Source organism: Myiozetetes cayanensis, unplaced genomic scaffold (genome assembly GCF_022539395.1).
Source record: "Myiozetetes cayanensis isolate MyiCay16 unplaced genomic scaffold, myiCay2020 scf4, whole genome shotgun sequence".
Lineage (NCBI taxonomy): Eukaryota > Metazoa > Chordata > Aves > Passeriformes > Tyrannidae > Myiozetetes > Myiozetetes cayanensis.
The window spans coordinates 23,149-40,873 of record NW_026087631.1 but is presented as its reverse complement, the minus strand read 5'-3'; the positions used below and the strand labels follow the sequence as shown (position 1 = coordinate 40,873).

Below are 17,725 nucleotides of genomic sequence, written 5' to 3'. Positions count from 1 at the left end.
ACAGGTTCAGTCATTGTACAGATAAGGTTATATTGCTTTGAGTGTTCAACAACACATTCATTTGGAGTCATGAAACTGGAAGTCTTGATGCATCAAAAAGAAAAAGAAATTGGGAATTTTTGTTCTGCAGCAAGTCCTGAAGATTAATTTATCATTTCAGTTCAACCTGGTCACAACATGGGCGGGACTGGAGATTCCTGGAGGGACAATCCCCTTGTCTGACCACCGATAGGTTTAAGTACAGTGATATGATCTGAGCAACGTCTCCACAATCAGCCACAGGCTGTGGATCAGACATCTCTTATGCCTTGCAAAAATCCCTCTTAACCACAATTCTGTCTTTGTCACTGGAAGCCTGTTCCTGCACTCCCATCTTCCTAGTATCTGCTAATCCCACTGCTAATTCAGGGCAAGTAGGAGTCTGTGGCAGTGCCTTAAAACCCTGCCCCAAGTCTCCCTTCAAACCCAGAAGATGCCATGTGATGACCCTGAGCACCTGCTGTGGAGAGGAGGTTAATTTGAACTATATCCAGGATGCTTCCACTCCTCTCAGGAGTATACGTGAGAGTATTTAGTAATTCTCTCCTGAGAGCAAGCTCTGGCAGTATCAGCCTCAGAAGAGAAACCCTGACAAAATTAATCAGGACTGGTACATTGCCTGACACAGTTTGTTTTACAAAGTCCTGTTCCTTTCACTGAGATGAAAGTGTAATACTGTAAGCACTTAACAGTGCCTATGTTCAATTAATTCCCTGTGCTGGCAAGGAAGAATTACACAGCAGCAATCACACCAGGCTGAGACCTGTGAAAGAGCAGCTAAAAAGAAACATGCCATGATTTGCAAGTGGTAGGAAGAAAGGATACTTGGGTTGAAAAATTATTTTTTGGGGAGCATAAAAAAAATAGGAACTGAGAGACAGATGAGAATGGTGAGAAAACTTTAGTTGTTATCTTTGTCCTGTGCATGTGGAGCAGCAGTGAGGGGTGTGAGGTGGTGTCCTCATAGGAAGGCAGAACCATGCTTGTGGCATGCAGGCAGTTGGGAAGAGGCTGTCTGGCCCCAGAAGAGCACCAGCTGCTCACCATCACCCCAGTGCTTGCTCTGCTCTTGCTTTGGTGCTCCCCATTCCTGTGCACCATGCAGCCAAGCCACATCTGACCCCACTGTTGTGGGATATGGTGGAGATGGGGGACTGTTCCCTCTGGGGCAAGCCCAAATTCTGTGCCCCACTGCTTTGGTGCCCTTCCTTGGGGAAGGGCAGACAACCAAACCACAGTCCTCCAGAGTGGTCAAGAGAAGCAAGGGCAGAAGAAGAAGTCAGTTGCCTGCTGCAGCTCTGCAGCATCTTCCTGCTCTTGCGTCCTGCTGTCAGCCCTGTTGGCACCCACACCCTTGTGTGGCAGGGACATGACAGCCTCTTCTGTGGAGGTTGGTCCCTCCTTGACCACAGCAGGACTGAGGACAGACCTTGAGTTCTAAGGGGGATGTGCTGGGAAGAGGTCACAAACCTTGGTCACTCATGTGGTGTCTGGCTTGGTGGCTGTAGGAGGTGTCCCCGTCTCAAAGCCAGACATGGAGGTGAGGGAAAGGCCCCTTTTTCCTGTTTAGTGGTGGTTTTGTTTTTTTTTTTTCCCCCCCACACTGTGTAGTGGATTGCCTGCAAGCCTGCAAGTGGTACAGTGCAGGGATGCATATGAAGGTACGTGCATGAGTCCTGGGGCTCATGCTGTCACTGTCAGCACGTATTGGTGCTTACCAGAATAGGGTCAGCTCAGTATGTGCATGCTAAGAGTGGATAACAGCAACACTGTGTAATGAAGAAAAATTATTCAATTTTGTGCTGCCTTGTAGTATTTGGTTCAATGATGCTTGCTGTGGGTTCCATTTGATGTGATGTCCCATGTCCAACACGGACGTGGTCCCTGTGCATTGGTTGGGTGGGTTTGGCTGCACGATTGTGGTGTTCTGGCTGCCAGTGCTGGCATGATTCCACACAAAGGCAGGTCTTGGAGCTGGTCAATTAGGATTAGATTCAATTCCTCTGTGGGTTTCTGTGGAAAGATTGGAGAATAAGTAGGCACCAGAAATGACTGTGTCAAGAAATAAATAGATGATAGTATGAATTAGAAAGGAAAAATGACAGAGGAGTGGACAAGTCTGTTCTGGATGGGGGCATGGTGACAGGAAGAGTGAATACTTTCATTTTTCACTTTAAATACAAGGTTTTTCAATTGCACTGCTGAAAGGCAAACCAGAAACATCTAACTTGAGAGAAGTGTAAGATCTTCGGAAAGCATGGGAAAAATATTGAGCTTTGGTAGCTGCATCAAGTCAGAACAGAAGTGGAGGGAGAGGGAATGGAAAAACGAAGACCCTGACCCCCGAAAGGCCCCAATTACTCGATAACCTCGTAAAGTGCTACATCCAGCTCTGGTGGGACCCAGACACTGCTCCATGAACCAGGATGAAATTGTTAGGTGCTTCTAGATCCCTCCTTTGGATTTTTCATCCCTCTGCCTGAGTTGAGCTGTTATGGTCTGTGCTGGTTCTGGTGCTGGTAGGAACTGGGGTTTCTACTTGGACCACCACTGGCTGCTCAATATCGATATTGTTGTGATGTTCTATGTGAAGAGAGTATTTCCACCTTTCACTGGCCTGTGAGTTATTTTGTCTCAAGATAATGCCTGCCCTGCAGTGCAGAATGATCCCCATGGATCATTGGATGGACATGGGCCAGAAAACTGGGCACCCCAAAAGCACAGCCCCCAGGTCACTTGCTACAGTGAACATCCCTAAAATCCTAGCTAGACTGGACATGCACATTTCAAAGTCTTGTGTACTGTTACACTTGCCTTTGTTCACTTGACCAGTTTGACTAGGGAAGGCTTCCATGTTTTCAATGGCTTGATTTTGACTGGGATAGTCAGTATACAGCATTTAATTTTAAGCTGCCAATAAGAAAGGTATTCACTATCTTTCTGAATCTTTCTAGTATTTTCTCCAGGAAATACCATTCCTGAGTCAGGGGCTTGTTAACCTCATGTCAGTTTTCTGGAAGAGGACTGTCTGTCCAGCCTAGGATAGCAGTTGTGGTGCCCTCAGAAGATAATACAAGGATGTCAACTCTACACCTGTGCAACGATCAATGGGATAATGACTCTCTGAATGGATCTGCTTTGCCACCATTGACTATGGCTTCAGATTTTTACTTTTTACTAAATAAACTTAGATGGGTTAGGTTCCTGCCTAGGAGTTTGTATACAGGCAACTTTGCAAATACTTATCCTGTCCAGTGATTTCACAGACCCTTTTGAGTTATTCTTGGATGTGGTAAAAATGCCTTTCCAGTCAGGTGGAATGACACTCCTGAAGATTGGTTTATCTCTTTTTAAACCCTGCCCTTTGTAGTGGCTTTGTCTGATTTTTAAGCGTGAATATCTGGGTCACTAAAGATGATACTGAGGACAACACAGACTGTCTCCCTGCATACAAGCTCCTGCTCTGCCACAGCACTGACTGGTGCAGAAGCCACATTCCAGTAGCCAAACCCCTTTGTTTCTGACCCCTCAGAATTGCTGATGCAGAGTACCACGTCAGTATGACACTGATCATGAAAAAGAAGTTTCGTTTGCTGCGCCTCTGCCAAGGAGCTCATTGCATATACTGTGCAATAGCAGATGCTGGCAGAGCTCTGTTTCTTTGATGCATCAGCTTGTGCTCCCCTGGAAATGAGAAGCAGGAGGTTGGTGATGAAGGCTGAGCTGATTTCCTGATGTGGCACTGTGATGGTTCGAACTTGGCTCCCTGCCAAATGTCCAAACCCCAGTAGCAGCCTCTCTTTCCTTTCCCCCTTCCTTCTTCCCTTAGAGTAAATGAAAAAAAAACTATGTAAATTGAAGAACCCGAAAATCCAACTAGTTATATAGAAAATATATATATTTGATGTATATTACAGTTAAGATGCTGTGTACACAGCAAAAAGGAATCCAAACACCGCCCGAACGGATAGGGAAAGGGGAAAAGGAACAAAAGGAGATGAAGGGACACCGAGCAGATATACGTAATCAAACTTGAGAACTAGTAAAATAACTAGTAAAACAAATCTCACCACGTCCCTTAGAAAGAAGTAGGATTGGCACACACGGCCAGCACTCTGCTATCCTCCACGTGGCAGGCCAGCGGTCGCTGCAGGCCTTAGCCTTAGATAAGCGAGACTAACGCAAGGACCCACTGTTCCTGTACTCCGCTGGAAGAGAAGAGAGAGAAGGCCTCTTTCCCCTTCTTATTTATACCCCGATTTACGTAAAAATCGTATGGAATACTGGGAACACTGCCTCTTCCTTGGTTACAAACTGGTAACCAAGGAAGGCCTAGATTAAACCCACCACAGGCACTCTGAACAAAAGCAGCCTAGAAGGAAGAGTTGGGCTTTGTCTGTCAGATGGATCCTGGTGGACCCACAACGGTGAGGTAGCCCTGCATGTTGCCAATGGTTAATGGTGATCATGTGTGAGCTTTCTCTTAGAGGCTGACTGTGCAACTGACAATCTGTATTTGGGCTTTTGAACCAGCAGTAATCACTTAGGTCATTTTAGGCTGAACAGCAAAGCCTTCATCTGGAGACTGTGCAGCAGGAGGAAAGGCCAAAAGATTCTCCAGCCTCCTGTGCGTGGAGGCTCTTGGCTGAGCAGAGGGCAGGTGAACAGCAGCACAGGGCATGCCAACTGGGTTTCTCCTTCCTACTCAGAGGGTGTGCAGGGTCATGGTGATGGAACAACTGGGGCACTGCCACACTCAGCCTACACCCAAAGACTGGGCAATCATTGAACCTGCAGGAGCAGGGTTTTCTAAAGTCTGGGGTGGGAAGTAAACAGCCAAAAACACACCTTAGGCTTCACTGCCACTGATGTTTTCCTAAGAGATCCACAGGCCCCACTGAACTCTGGTAGCACCACCTTTTCCAGGTGGAGTCAGCTACTCTGACTTGCTGAAGTAGCAGAATTTATTCCCTCTGCAGCAAGTCACATCTAGGGCTTTGAAGACCCTTGGGCATGTCTGTCAAACTGCTGTCCCACGTGCTTTGAAGGCAAGGAGCTCAGGATGGATGGCAACTCTCATGAAAACAGACCTTACAGCCCTGACTGCTCCAGAGCTATTGCTTGTGTTGGCTCTTTGTTGCCCACCCAAAAACTACCTGGTGGTCTCAGATGCACACGTCCAAGTATGAGTCATTCCAAGGGGCTTCTTCTGCACTGTGATGTGCCTTACATCTCATACATGCATAACTGGATTTGCAGACCAAAGTGGTAGTACCTTGAAATTTTTTTGACTAACTCTCTTCTTAGGATGGAGCAGAGTTGGCTTCATTGCTGGTGTGCTTGGAATGTTTATTTAATAAGTGGTGCTGTCTGGACAGATTGGCATCTCTCTAGGTACAAGTTAAAGGCTGTTCGTCTTTCAAGCAAACAGTCCAGGTTCCTGGTGATCCTTGAGTGATCACTCTATCTACCACTCTGTAGCTTTGCAGGACAGAAAAAAATCATCACCAATATTTTTCAGGCCTTTTCTCAGTAAATGAGTGCTTTCAGTGAAATGTGTTGAATACTTTGGAGTTCAGCCTCCTCTACCTCCTCCCCCCCAGTCCAAAAGAAGGGGGGAAAATCAAAGAAGTCACAATGTGCTAGTATGTTGGGGGTGTAATATTTTGACCTTTCATTTTAAAAAGTAATTAACTATTTTGGTGAAGTAGATGAAATTGATGTTTTGAGTGAAGAAAGGGAAGAAGGTATCGAACTGCCAGCAGCAATGCAAAGCAATGGTACCCACTTCTTATGCAGATTATGTGAATGTGATTTTTATTCTAATTACCCAGCCTTTATTGAAGCTCTGGCTGGAGAGCTCTCTGCCACCCATGTCAGAATGCTTCAAGCTGGCACCTTTCCACCTTTGTCTTCCTCACGGTGGTCTCATCTCTCACAGGCTCCCCCTACTACTACAGCACTGCGGCCCGTGGGGCAGCCCCACCAGCCACCGCCACCGCCTATGACCGCCACTGATGCCGGAGCCCCAGGCACTGGCGCTGACAGCATGCACCACCTGGGACAACCGCGGCGAGTCACCTTGCTACAACCACGCCAGCTATACCACAAGGGAAGGAGAAAGTAGCTACTAGGAACATGATCATTGAAATTTTGCTCTTTAAACTTGATGAACTGATTATTGTATTCTTAAATCTGGTTGAGTCTCAAATCAAACAGAGAAACGGGAGGAAGGGGTTCTCCTGAAGCTCTGTGTGGTCAAAAGTGCATAGTAGCTTCATGTTCTTTGCAGCCAGCTAGCTACTGCTTTAATCGCCTGCGGGTGCCATGGCTGTATCTGGGGATAAGGAAGAGGTGTGAGCAGCTCCCCTTGGGGCAGCTTCCTCTTGCTGCACACTGAAACAGGCTGTGAGACTCAAGGCAGTTTTCTTTTTTCTTTTCTTTTTTTTTTTTTTTTTTGTGGCAACAAAAAGAAATCAATCTGCTCAGTTTTACACAAGCACCACTGTAAATACTTGCTACTTGCTTGTTTGTATTACTAGAAGAGTGTGTTAAGCATAAGCAGTAACACTGTAAAAATACAAACTCAAAACACATCTGAAATTATGTTTTGAAACAGGTGCACTGATTCAAAGAACTCAGTAAGCTTTAAGCAACTTTGAACCAGGTTAACACTCATTGTGGCTGTATTTTGGGCTGATGTTATTTCTGTATAGAGCATCCTATTGACAGTTGTGTGAGATCATACTACATGCTGGTATCAAACACATGGGCAACTGAAAGACATGGCAATTTTGTGATATTTTACTGCTTAATATTAATTTATGTTCATATCTCATCATAGCCCTGAAACAAATTGGTGAGTTCAAGTTAAGCAGCCTCCAGGAGGGAATTCCTAAATAACAGTTGACACCTTACGTATGTCTCAATAGACTGTGTGCTAAAACCTAGTCATGAAAACCCTGAGAGGAAGGCAAAGAAGTACCATTGTAATGATTTTTGTTAAGTGGATTTTACTTAGCGGGGTGTACCGAGCATGAGGGCAGCCACACTCACTTTTCAAGGCAAACTAGAGGGGAAGGTGCTTGTTTTGGGGGTCTGTGTGTTTTTGTGAAGGCATCACAGATTCCAGACACTGTAGTCCAGACATGCATGGGGAGACTTTTGCCCTGCTAATTCCACATTTCTTCCCTCTTACTCAGAGAGGGAGCACTAATAGTCACATGTCCTTCAATGTGTGGCTTGTGGGGGACTAACCTAAGAGAGAAGAATGGCTACAAATGATCCACTAAGCAGCTACACAAATTATAGCCATGGAGCCAGGAGAACTGCTGATCTCTCCCTGTAGCCTTCTCCCGCTCCAGGCCAAGGGGCAGACAACCTCAGTCACGTACGGATGATGGGCATGACCGCATCCCTTCCCTCCTGAAGGCAGTAGAGAAGCTCCCTGGTCCTATTGAGATGAAGATCTGGCCATAGCCTCCTTACTTCTGACCCAACCATCCTCATCCACCCAGAGCCGTGCAGGGTCTGCTAAGGGGTCCTGTTGCCACTTGCCCATGAGTGCCCCAAGGGTCATTGGTGTCAAACCTGAGATTGATTCCTATGGATGAACATTCAAGGAGGTACTTACCTGCTTCAGCTGTACAAGCACTTCTCTGAAACGGCAGCTCCTGAGTAACACTATTGTCTTTCCTATCTCCCCACCTCACCACTTGTGCTGCATGTCTGGCGTCCATAGTGGCCACTGATGTACTGAGAAGTTTCGTCTCCAACTCCAGGGGAACCTTCTTATGCTATGGAAGTGCAGCCATCACTTAAAAGTTTCCAGGGCAGATGTGTTCTGATCCTTGAAAGCCACAGAGATGCTTAGGTCCCACTGGCTCAATGACATTTCAGTGGGATATTCATAGAGCCCATCAGGGATCTTGGCCAGAGTCTTTTACATTTGTGCCCCTAATCCAGAAGTAAGTTTTGTCACAAACTTATTGGTAAGATAAATCCTACTTTTATTCTGTCAGCAATTAATAACTGATACATACCCATTCTATAACTAAAGACAAATAACAGCATGGATAGTTTATACAGGTAACCTTCTGAAGCACTGCTTTGGGTTCGTACCCTTCTGAGCACCCCATCATTGCTTGGACAGACCTGCAAAGGACATTTCTGTTCCTGGGACCACATGTGAGAGCCTGGATGAGGCTCCCTGTATGCACTTTCTTTGTGAGTTCAGGAAGGGATGTGGCTATCCACTGCCTTTGCCAAAGAAGTGAGAAACAAGGGCTTGACCACAGACGCTGCTGTTGGCTTTGGAGCAGAGGTGCGCTTAGTTACATCAGCTATGGAGACACCATCTGCTTGGTGACCAGACTGGGCTAAAACAAGTCTATCTGTGTGACCAGCGAGGGAACAGCAGGTCTTGTCACTGGCATGTGGGTCTTTCACCCACTCTGCCGACTACCCTGCAACCATGTTTCTTTTATTTGTTTCCTCAGCAGCATGGGTTGCATGATGTATGTTAATTTAGATAATATTGAGAAGACCAAATATGAGACTTTGGCAGATGTTTGCATGCTCAGACAAGCAGCCCTTGTTGTTCAGCTAGGGATTTAGGAAAGGCATGGTGAGTCTGGCTGGTCTCAAGGCTTTCATTAGGACTCCCCAGGGCCAGACCTCTGCCAGAGCTGACCTGCCAGGCACAGTGGTGGGCTCCGTCCTGGAGCTGCAGGGGTGCGTGGACAGCATACAAGTCCCAGACAGAGCTGCCAAGGGACCTGCGCCTGGCCCTTATCCCAAAACACATCAGCCATGGCGTGCTCACATCTGCTGGGAGATGTTCCTGGCAAGAATGGCCAGTAAGAATTAGACCATGGAGTATTCATGCCATGCTGCTGGAAAAAGCACTTCCTGATAGTACTTTCTGTTTTTGAAAATGTTTCACTTGGTATTTACAAACTCCTTTTCTCAGGAGAACTGCACTCTCTGACCCTGATCTTCACTGGGGGGAATGTCCTCCTTGGGGAATGTCTTTGAAAGGTACTGTTGATAGAAGAAGGTGGTCCTCCGGGTATAATGGAGGACTGTCTGCATCCATTTGTCCTCCATGGCCTCTCTGTTTTATGGGGGAGAAGTCACTGGATGAGATGGAGAAGCAAATGACCCCTTGAGACTGCAAGAAGTAGAAAGAGTAAGACCAGTGCAGGGGTTTAAGTTGCTCTGCCAACCCTTTACTCAGATGGGATGCCCTGCAGAGCAGTGTATCATCACTAAACCTTTGCAGAAATCAGCCCCACGAAGTGCCTTCAGGCCATTTCAGCACTAAACTTAATAATATACTTGGCTAGATGGAGGGTTTTCCAGTACTGTGAGCTCCAGCAATAATTTTATCAAATACATTGCTGACACAGCCAGACTAAGAAATGAAATCTGGAAGGGGGAGAAGGAAAATGATGCTGTAAGACTAACTCAACAGAAGCCATGAGACAGGATTGCATGGACTGACTTTTTGAGGAAACCCTCAATCAAATGCTGTGATACTGTGACTGTAAAGACATAAAACATTGTGGGCACTGAGTTTGCTTAGTATCTGTGTCTAAAGGCTCCATTATGAAAGCATTTTTGTTAGGCAGCTCTACTGCCTGCAGAGCTCTGGATGTCTCAGGACTGGATCCACAGACCAAAAGCTCTGTTTGTTCATGGTAAAATCAGAAGAACACTGGGGCCAGAGTGTGTTTATTCCAAAATGTCTGAGCAGTGAACTGATTGACACTGGGACTGCAAGTGTTGGGACAAGCATTGGTACTTGATGCACTTGGGAAGGAGGCAGTCAGGAAAAAAGCAGCACCAGGGGAATAAAAATTAAAAATGGGATAAAAGGATGAGAGGCATCTTTTGGAAGAAAACTTTTCTGACCGGTCCATAGAGCTCACAAAAGTGGAGTGCTGACAACCCATCATCCCTCCTTGGCTCCCTATGACTGAGTTCTCTTGGTGCTGTGGTATGATGGCAGTGCAGTGGGAGAGGGCAGAGCAAGGGGTGGGGGTGGTGTGGTTGGCTCGCTCTGTCAAGTCTTAGCAGTTGCTATGCTTGTCTTAGCTGATGAGGTTGTATGTCTATTCTTATTTTCTTTAATTTACCCATTTTACATGTCCTTCTGTGTGGAAGAGAGAGGAAGCCATGTTATGGTCTTGCTTATTTCCATCCACAGGTACACATAGCTTTAAGAGCCATGGCGGAGTCAACTTGTGTAGTTGTTATTGGCTCCAACACAGCTGAGTGTCCTCCCTGGTGCTGTGCTCTTTCCTACATGTATTTACCACTAGGAAACATGAGTCCACAGGCACAACAAGTAGAACAGCACTAAGCTGATCCACCCTATGACTCTGTCCCAACCTGCTTTTTCTTCTGGGTTCATTGACTAATGTTACAGGGTCAACAGCTCTTGGCTAACATGCCCTGAAGTGTCTTTCTGGGCACACAAGTGGTGGTCCTGTATGGGCATTGTCAGGCAGAGCCAGATCAGGTGGCTGGGCACACATCCTGAGCTCCGACTAGACCTGCTTCATGCTGGAGGTAGAGTGCTCAGTGGTGACATGAGGCTGGGGACACCAGTCATGAAGGCCTATGGTCCCTCAGACCTGCTCCTGTCACAGGTACATATTACTGCAGCGTGAGAAACAAAAAGATCTGAAAGGATCAAAAACAGAGTCCTTTTTCTGGTTGAGCTAATGAGACTTGACATGCAAATACTGAGTTAAAAATACATCAAAGCGGTGTCAGGATTTTGGTCTACCCTGGCCTCCAGTCGGGAGGCCTGGAGACACACTATCAATAACGCTGCTGATTCTTTTGAGAACACACGCAGGATCACTCTCGAGGAGAAAAGACAATGCAGAAAGAATAGCGTCTTGTCGATATCACCTGGGGAGTCTTTCTGCTGTGCCTTCTGCAACCGGACTTGTCTATCTCGCATTGGCCTTTTTAGCCATCAGCGCGCTTGTAGCAAGCGTGGGTAGAGCCCTTCCCAAATCTTCATTCTCAAAGCCCAGCCATGTGTGTGTATGTGGTGTAAGGAATTGCTCACCTTGGTGTCATGGCTGGTGTGTCAGCTCCAGCAGCTGCCTCATTCACCAGTCCTGTGAAAGGGCTCACAGGATGCAGGAGCTTGAGGGCAGGAACCAGATCAAGGGCACTGAGCTGGATGCGGCCACAGCATTGTGGGGCAGGTGGGCATGTAGGGATTGCTGTCCACACATGTGTACGTGTAGGCACACTTGAATCTCTCAGATGAGGGAGGAGGTTGTGGAGAGATGGACCCTAGTCCTGCATCATCCTGAGACACCACTCAGACAGACCCCTCTGTCCAGGGTCTCTGTCTCTGCCTTGTCAAAACTAAATGGGAAAAGTGGTCAGTGGGCATTTAGAACTGCCTTTCCCTTTGCTGAGTCTCCTGTGGAAAGAAACCTTGTTTTCACTTTGTAGTGGCCTTTGTACATTCTGAAATTCCAGAAACTCATTTCATTGTAAATGGAATTCCTTTCCAAGAAAAAAAACAACAGGCTTTTTTTTCTTACAGACAAACTACTTTGTATTAGGGACATCTAGTATCAAAGAAGTACATATCTACTGTAGCCACCAAAGTCTGCAATGCCTGCATTGAACCTTACTTCTTTAAAAAGAGAGGAAAAAGAAAAGAGAGGGAGAAAAATAAAAGCCTTCTCCCCTTGAAAAATACATTACAAACAAAAAAAATAACTTACAAAAAAACCAACAACAAACAAACAAACAACTCATAAAAATAACTGTTGAATTGCCTTTGAAAGTAGGGGATAACATCTGTTGCAAAACAGATGAAAAAATGCTTCTTAAAATGTGTATGTTTTATATTCTTTTTTTCTAGTAGGAAAAGAACAGACTTGAAATCTTGGTGTTTTTTCCTTAGTGCTGTGTGTTGCTTTTGTGTGTTATAATATTTGAATGTAATTACAGCAGTGCCAATTTGCCAAAGATGTTGAACATTATTTTGGGGATTTTGTTTTGGGGTTTGTTTTGGGGAGTAAAACGGGTGGTGAGCTGGGGAGCGGGGGTGCTAAGGCATGGGTCGAAAAGGATGGGACATTTGAAGAGGGGAGGTTCATTTATTTGGGTTTTTTTCAATTATTTTTCTTGTCAATACTGAAATTTGTGATTTTATTCTAAATTAAATGGTTGACAGCAACACTTTTTATTTTTAGATTAGTTAAAGAAACATGCAATAAGATTGGCGTAGTTCAATATCTGTGTGTCTTTTCATGAGAGTGACTGTTACTTGTGGACATTTGGTTTTACGTAACCTTCATGTGAGATAATTATTTGTAAATATTTACCATAATTTTATTGGTTCCCAAAATAAAAGTAATTTTTTTAAGTTCAAAAAGCCTGCTTTCACTCTTGTCCTCAGCTTGTGTCCTGCCTGTCTTGGGAAAAAATTACCTGGTGGTTGGATTTGAAGTGGGATATTGGGGGCTGTCATGAAAAGGCATCCATTGGACAAGGCCAGGCATTGCAGCGTTGGGTCACTGAACACCTTCCCCAGCTGGCAGCACAATCAGGCCCAGTAGGTACTGAAACAATGCTGGTAACATTGCCAACATATGGGTCTTACTGGACAGGTTCGCACAGCATCAAGATGTTCTCCGTTTCTCCCTCAGAGAGGAGCCTGAAGGTGGGCAAAAGGTTGTCAGGGGATGCAGCTGAAGGGCTGACCTCAACTGACCAAAAGGTAATCTCTACCATACAGTGCCATGCTCAGCAGCAGAAATGGGGGAGGGAGTTTTTCCAAAGCAGATGTCACTCAGGGACTAGTCAGGCATCATCAGTCTCTTTGTGGGAAGAGGTGAGCAGATGCTTTTGTATCACTTGCTTTTGTTTTCCTCTATCCTTCACTTAACCTGTTTTTATCTCAATCCTTGTGTTTTCTCACTTTTGCTTTTCCTATTCTCTCCCCCATCTTATTGTGGAAGGAGTAAGCAAAATGAATGCTAAGCTGCCGGTCATGTTAAACTCTCCATAGCATGTACTCCTTATAATAAAAATTAACAATTATTCTAAGAGCTAAAGTCTTCCAGAGAGCTCAGAATAGTAGGTCTGTGTCCCAGTACTGTACATGTTAGTCTTAAACCTGAGAAACAGAAATTAGACCTTTCCACAATTCAGCCCATATTTGTAGATAAATAAAATCACAGCCAGTGGGCACATGGAAAATGGTCAGAAGGGAAAAATGAAGTTTACCAGCAGTGTACAGCCAGTATTTACACAATGACCAGCAGGCTCCACTTTGGGGAGAACCCTACAGTCTGCACCAGCAGCATAAAGCAGGGATACTTCCATGCAGTTATATTTCAGGGTGGACTGGGTGTTCCCACTCTTGAGCCTGCAGTGTCATGGAATGCATTTAAGAACAAGTGCGCAAAAATCAGTTTTCTGTAATTGCCAAGTTCATCCAGCAGGACTTGTCCAGTCAGGCTGGACTTGGTGCATCTGCCTCCAACCCTGTCCTCCTCTCCTAATGTCCTAATGTGTTTTCCATGCACCATGCACACTGCACAGCTCTCTGGAATGCACAGTTTTTGGAACTGCCCTTCACATCCTACATGATGTGTGGACTGAAATGACAATGTTCCAGTGCCAGTGCTCACCTCATTGCCGTGTGCTGGTGTTTGCCATCCTCCAACCCCCATCAAGGCCCCAGTGCCCCAAGCCCCTGCATGCAGCAAGGATCCCTTGTGCTGCCCTCCAAGCCCTAGGAGACCCAGCTTCTCGTGGGCAAGGTCCACTGGTGGCAATGCCTTCTGGAAAGGGAGGAAAACTCTCAGACCTTCAGATCCCACTGTATCGCAATGCATGGCTCACCTCCCAGGCAGAAAGATCCCAGAAAGGCCCCGGGGCTCAGAGACCACACAAGAAGACTGTTAAAGTCCCTTCCGACCCAGGTTGTTCTATGGTTCTAGGATTCTTTCAGTGCACCTCCTAGCACTTCATGAGGAAGGCAGAGGGTGGATGAACCAAACCACCATTCCCTCACAAAACCTGTGCCAATGCCCAGGCAGCCTTCAGGGCAGATTCATAGCATAGCAGCAAAAGGACTTTGCAGAACTGTCAGTGGTGACACCAGGAGCTGTGTTGTGGCTGTTCTGTCTTTGCTATGAGGTGCTGATGTCATTTTTTGCTCTGTTTTTTCACACTTTTTGTATTTCTGCTGTCTTTTAGCCTCACTAGGTTAAGAGAGGAGCAAGTCGTCTGTCCCGCAGTAGGTAGGCAGTGCCCATTCCTCATTAAGCCCTCCCATGTCTGGATGTGAAATGCCATGGCAGCCTGCTGGCAGCAGAGCAGTGGCATTAGACCTGACAAAACTGCGGTGAGAGGTATGGGATCTTCCTCTCTCTCCAGGTGTGAGGCCCCATACTGCTTCCTTCAGTGAAAATGCCCTTCAAGGATGCAAATATGGTTTTAGCTCAAACCTCCATACAAATGGCCATTGTTTAAGATGCCCAGGAATTGTCATTTATACTTTTAATGAATAAGAAATTAAGACCCTTGGTTAAGCACAGGCATGTCTCTGTATTGTAACAGATTTTGCAGACAAGGGCAATATGCAGTCCAGCTAGGAAAGTCAGGAGCAGAGATGGTGGATAGACAGGAATTGGTACAAAGAGATCAAAGTGACAGCTCCTTTGCCAGTATTCCTGCAGTGGGCCATGATGACTATGAGAAGGAACATCTAGAAATAATGTCACAGACAGCTGCTGCAGACTTGGAGCTTCCATCTCAATATTTCATGACCTATTTTCATTCTCAAAAAAAACCCTCAAAGACTTGTAATGCCCTAGGGAGAAAAGAAAATTCTTTGTATGTGCACTGTCTTGGAGCCATCAGAAGGTGTCTTTTAGGGCAGTGTTTCCAAAGCAGTGGGACTACTGATCATATTCAAACAGTGAATTGAGAAGTGTCCTCCAGCTGGATACCTAGCTGGATAGTCTTCTCTCTGCCTGCAACTTGAAGTAACTCTCACTCACTCACCCTCCAAAGGCCCTGCTGGACAAGAGGCTTTGGGCACACCTGAAACTGGATCCCATGCCCTTGCTTCAAATGCAGCAGTAGGCATTGAAAGTGTAACCAAAACTGCATAGCCAACGCTTGTCACCATATGCACAAGAAGCTGGCTCACTGACAGCAAAACAAGTAGAATTTTGCATCATCCAACAGAGGTAACACCTAGGATTAGCATGAATTAGCAATGTGACATGTTTTGTAGAAGCACCAAAAAATAGGAATGGGTTCCACAAAGAACTTCCAAAAGGCATAAATTTATACATCAGCTGCACAATCTCATTTGTGCGTGCGAAAGGACACAGAGGCATTGAAAAGGTAAGAGCCTTGTGGAAGAACTTAAAGGAAGACTTCCTTGCTCCTAGCTAGCTCCCCCAGTTTATGTACTGGGCATGACATTCTATGGTGTAGAATATCCCTTTGGGCAGTTTGGATCAGCTGTCCTGGCCATGCTCCATCCCTGCTCTTTGAGCACCTCCTCTCTGTTGGGAAACTGAAAAGTTTCTTCATGGACAACAGAGAACTCCTTGATTTAAGATGAACATTACTTAGCATCAATCAAACATCAATGTTTTATCTCATTATTCTCATCCTCAATCCAAAACACAGCACTGCGTGAGCTATTGGGAAGAAAATTAACTCTATTCCAGCCAAAACCAGGACACCCCATCTCAGCAGCAGGTAGCAAATCTAATCAGAGAGGCATGCTCTATCCTGTAAGGTACCTCTGCTACCTTATATCTCTACTAAGCCTCTGCCACCTTGCAGCAAGGGGAAAGTCACACCTGATAGGAGGTGGCTAAATTCTAACTCCTAACTCTAGTAAACCCATTGTAAACAGTCCTTGATAACACTTTAAATGGTCCATTACAGCAGCAATGCTGAGTTAGGGTGGAACTGACAAATAGAGTCATCATGATTAATGTTATTAAAATGAATACAACTGCAATTTACTATAACACACATAATGTCTGACTTCCCAGGAAGTCAGATGCAGAGGATGTCTTTTATATGCATAGGAATATAATAATTCTTCTGAAGGAATCTCTTTGTAATTTAACATGAATTAATGTCCACATATCACACTGTGCTACCCAGAGCAGCAATTTATCTAAATCCTATATATGCAATGTGGACTCTTGTCTAAGAACACGCAATAATGGAGAATTCTTTGAAGACATACATTTACTGTACATCATTAATGCTCAGTCTGCTAAATGGCCTGTAAATTAAACTAAATTAAATAAACTCTTCTTTAATATACCATTGTAACTTTTTCATTAACAAACACATTAAGGTCTTTTTCATTTACATACAGCTGATGCAAGCATATGATACTGGAACATTCAATTAGTGTAGAGAAACATAATTCAGTGTCTATAGGGTAGGAAAGGGAAGGAGAAGGCAGGAGTGTCCACACCAGCCTTATGTGACTGGATGTCTGCATGCCAGTCCTATCCCAGCTTTGGGGTTTGCCAGACGTCTTAGAGAATCATAGGAGGTCCTGGAAACATCCTAAGTTGGAAGAGGCCTGTGAGGATCATCGAGAGCAGTTCCTGGAAATCACTGCAGAACTCAGACTTCCAGACACAACCTGGACACTCTTCCACCCTCACAAGTAATCTCTTCTGGCTGGTTTTGCTGGATTTCTCCTTTGGCAGCTATTTAGTTGTGAGCAACTGCCAATGTATGGATGATTTTTCAATATATTATCACCTTCTATATAAGCACTAAAAAATTAAATGGTTGATTCTTTAAAATTTATTACACCCAGAAACAATGCTGTAAAATTTAGCATTTTAGGACATAACCACAGCATATTACCAAGATGCTTTCTAATTCTTTTTGTTTTGTTGTGATATGTGTTTTTAAACACTCTGCCTGCAGTTTTCTGTATCGTGCCATGCATTCACAAAGAGCATGCATGCTGCCCCAACTGTACATCCTTCCTTGTTATGTCACAGCCAATTGTGCCTGGTTCATATTACTTCCTTGGACTGTAAGCCCTATAATCCTGGGCAAGAGAATAGTTCTCTACTGTGATCATTTATTTCACAATCATGAAAGGAAGGCTCAAACTACCACATGAGTGTTGCTTACTGTCCTAGTTGGAGCAGCCGAGACCAGTTCATCATTGTGTGGGTGTAATCCAAACTGTGTATTCTACACCCTCTGTGTCATTTCTCAGAAACTATTAACAGTAGACCATTTGCAGCTGCTGCCCAGAGCACACCTGACCCCTCAGGCTATAAGCTGGCTGTTAAGAGGCCTGTGAGAATGGAGGATGTTCCTGTCCTCACATCCAAGACTCACAACCACCCACTGTGGAACTCCTTGCCCAAGGGGAGGTGCAGGGCATTCCTGTCTGAACCTGAGTGTATATAATCTTGAGGTCTTGGGACGTCTGGTACCACGCGTGGGATCCAGAGGAGGACCAGAACCTCAATCAGATTGTGACCACCACTCTCGACCAGACTGTGACCATCACTTTCACCAAGAGGTTTTCATTTAATTTTACTTTTGACTCAGGGGGACCATGTGGGGCTAAGCACAGGGGCCAACAAACACCATTCTGTTCGTGCCCCAGGGTGCTGGG

The 17,725-nt window shown here is 45.3% G+C and overlaps 1 protein-coding gene across 6 annotated transcripts in view; it reads left to right on the top strand.

Annotated features, from left to right (window-relative positions):
- The window catches only part of PAX5 (paired box 5), a 134,851-nt gene extending 128,722 nt beyond the window's left edge, over window positions 1–6,129 (top strand). For all 6 annotated transcript variants that reach the window (XM_050328848.1, XM_050328846.1, XM_050328845.1 and 3 more), the window contains one exon: window positions 5,981–6,129. In XM_050328848.1, coding sequence (XP_050184805.1) covers window positions 5,981–6,057 — 77 coding nt within the window. In that variant the 3' untranslated portion in view covers window positions 6,058–6,129. The remainder of the gene's footprint in view (window positions 1–5,980) is intronic.
- Window positions 6,130–17,725: the final 11,596 nt, after the last annotated feature.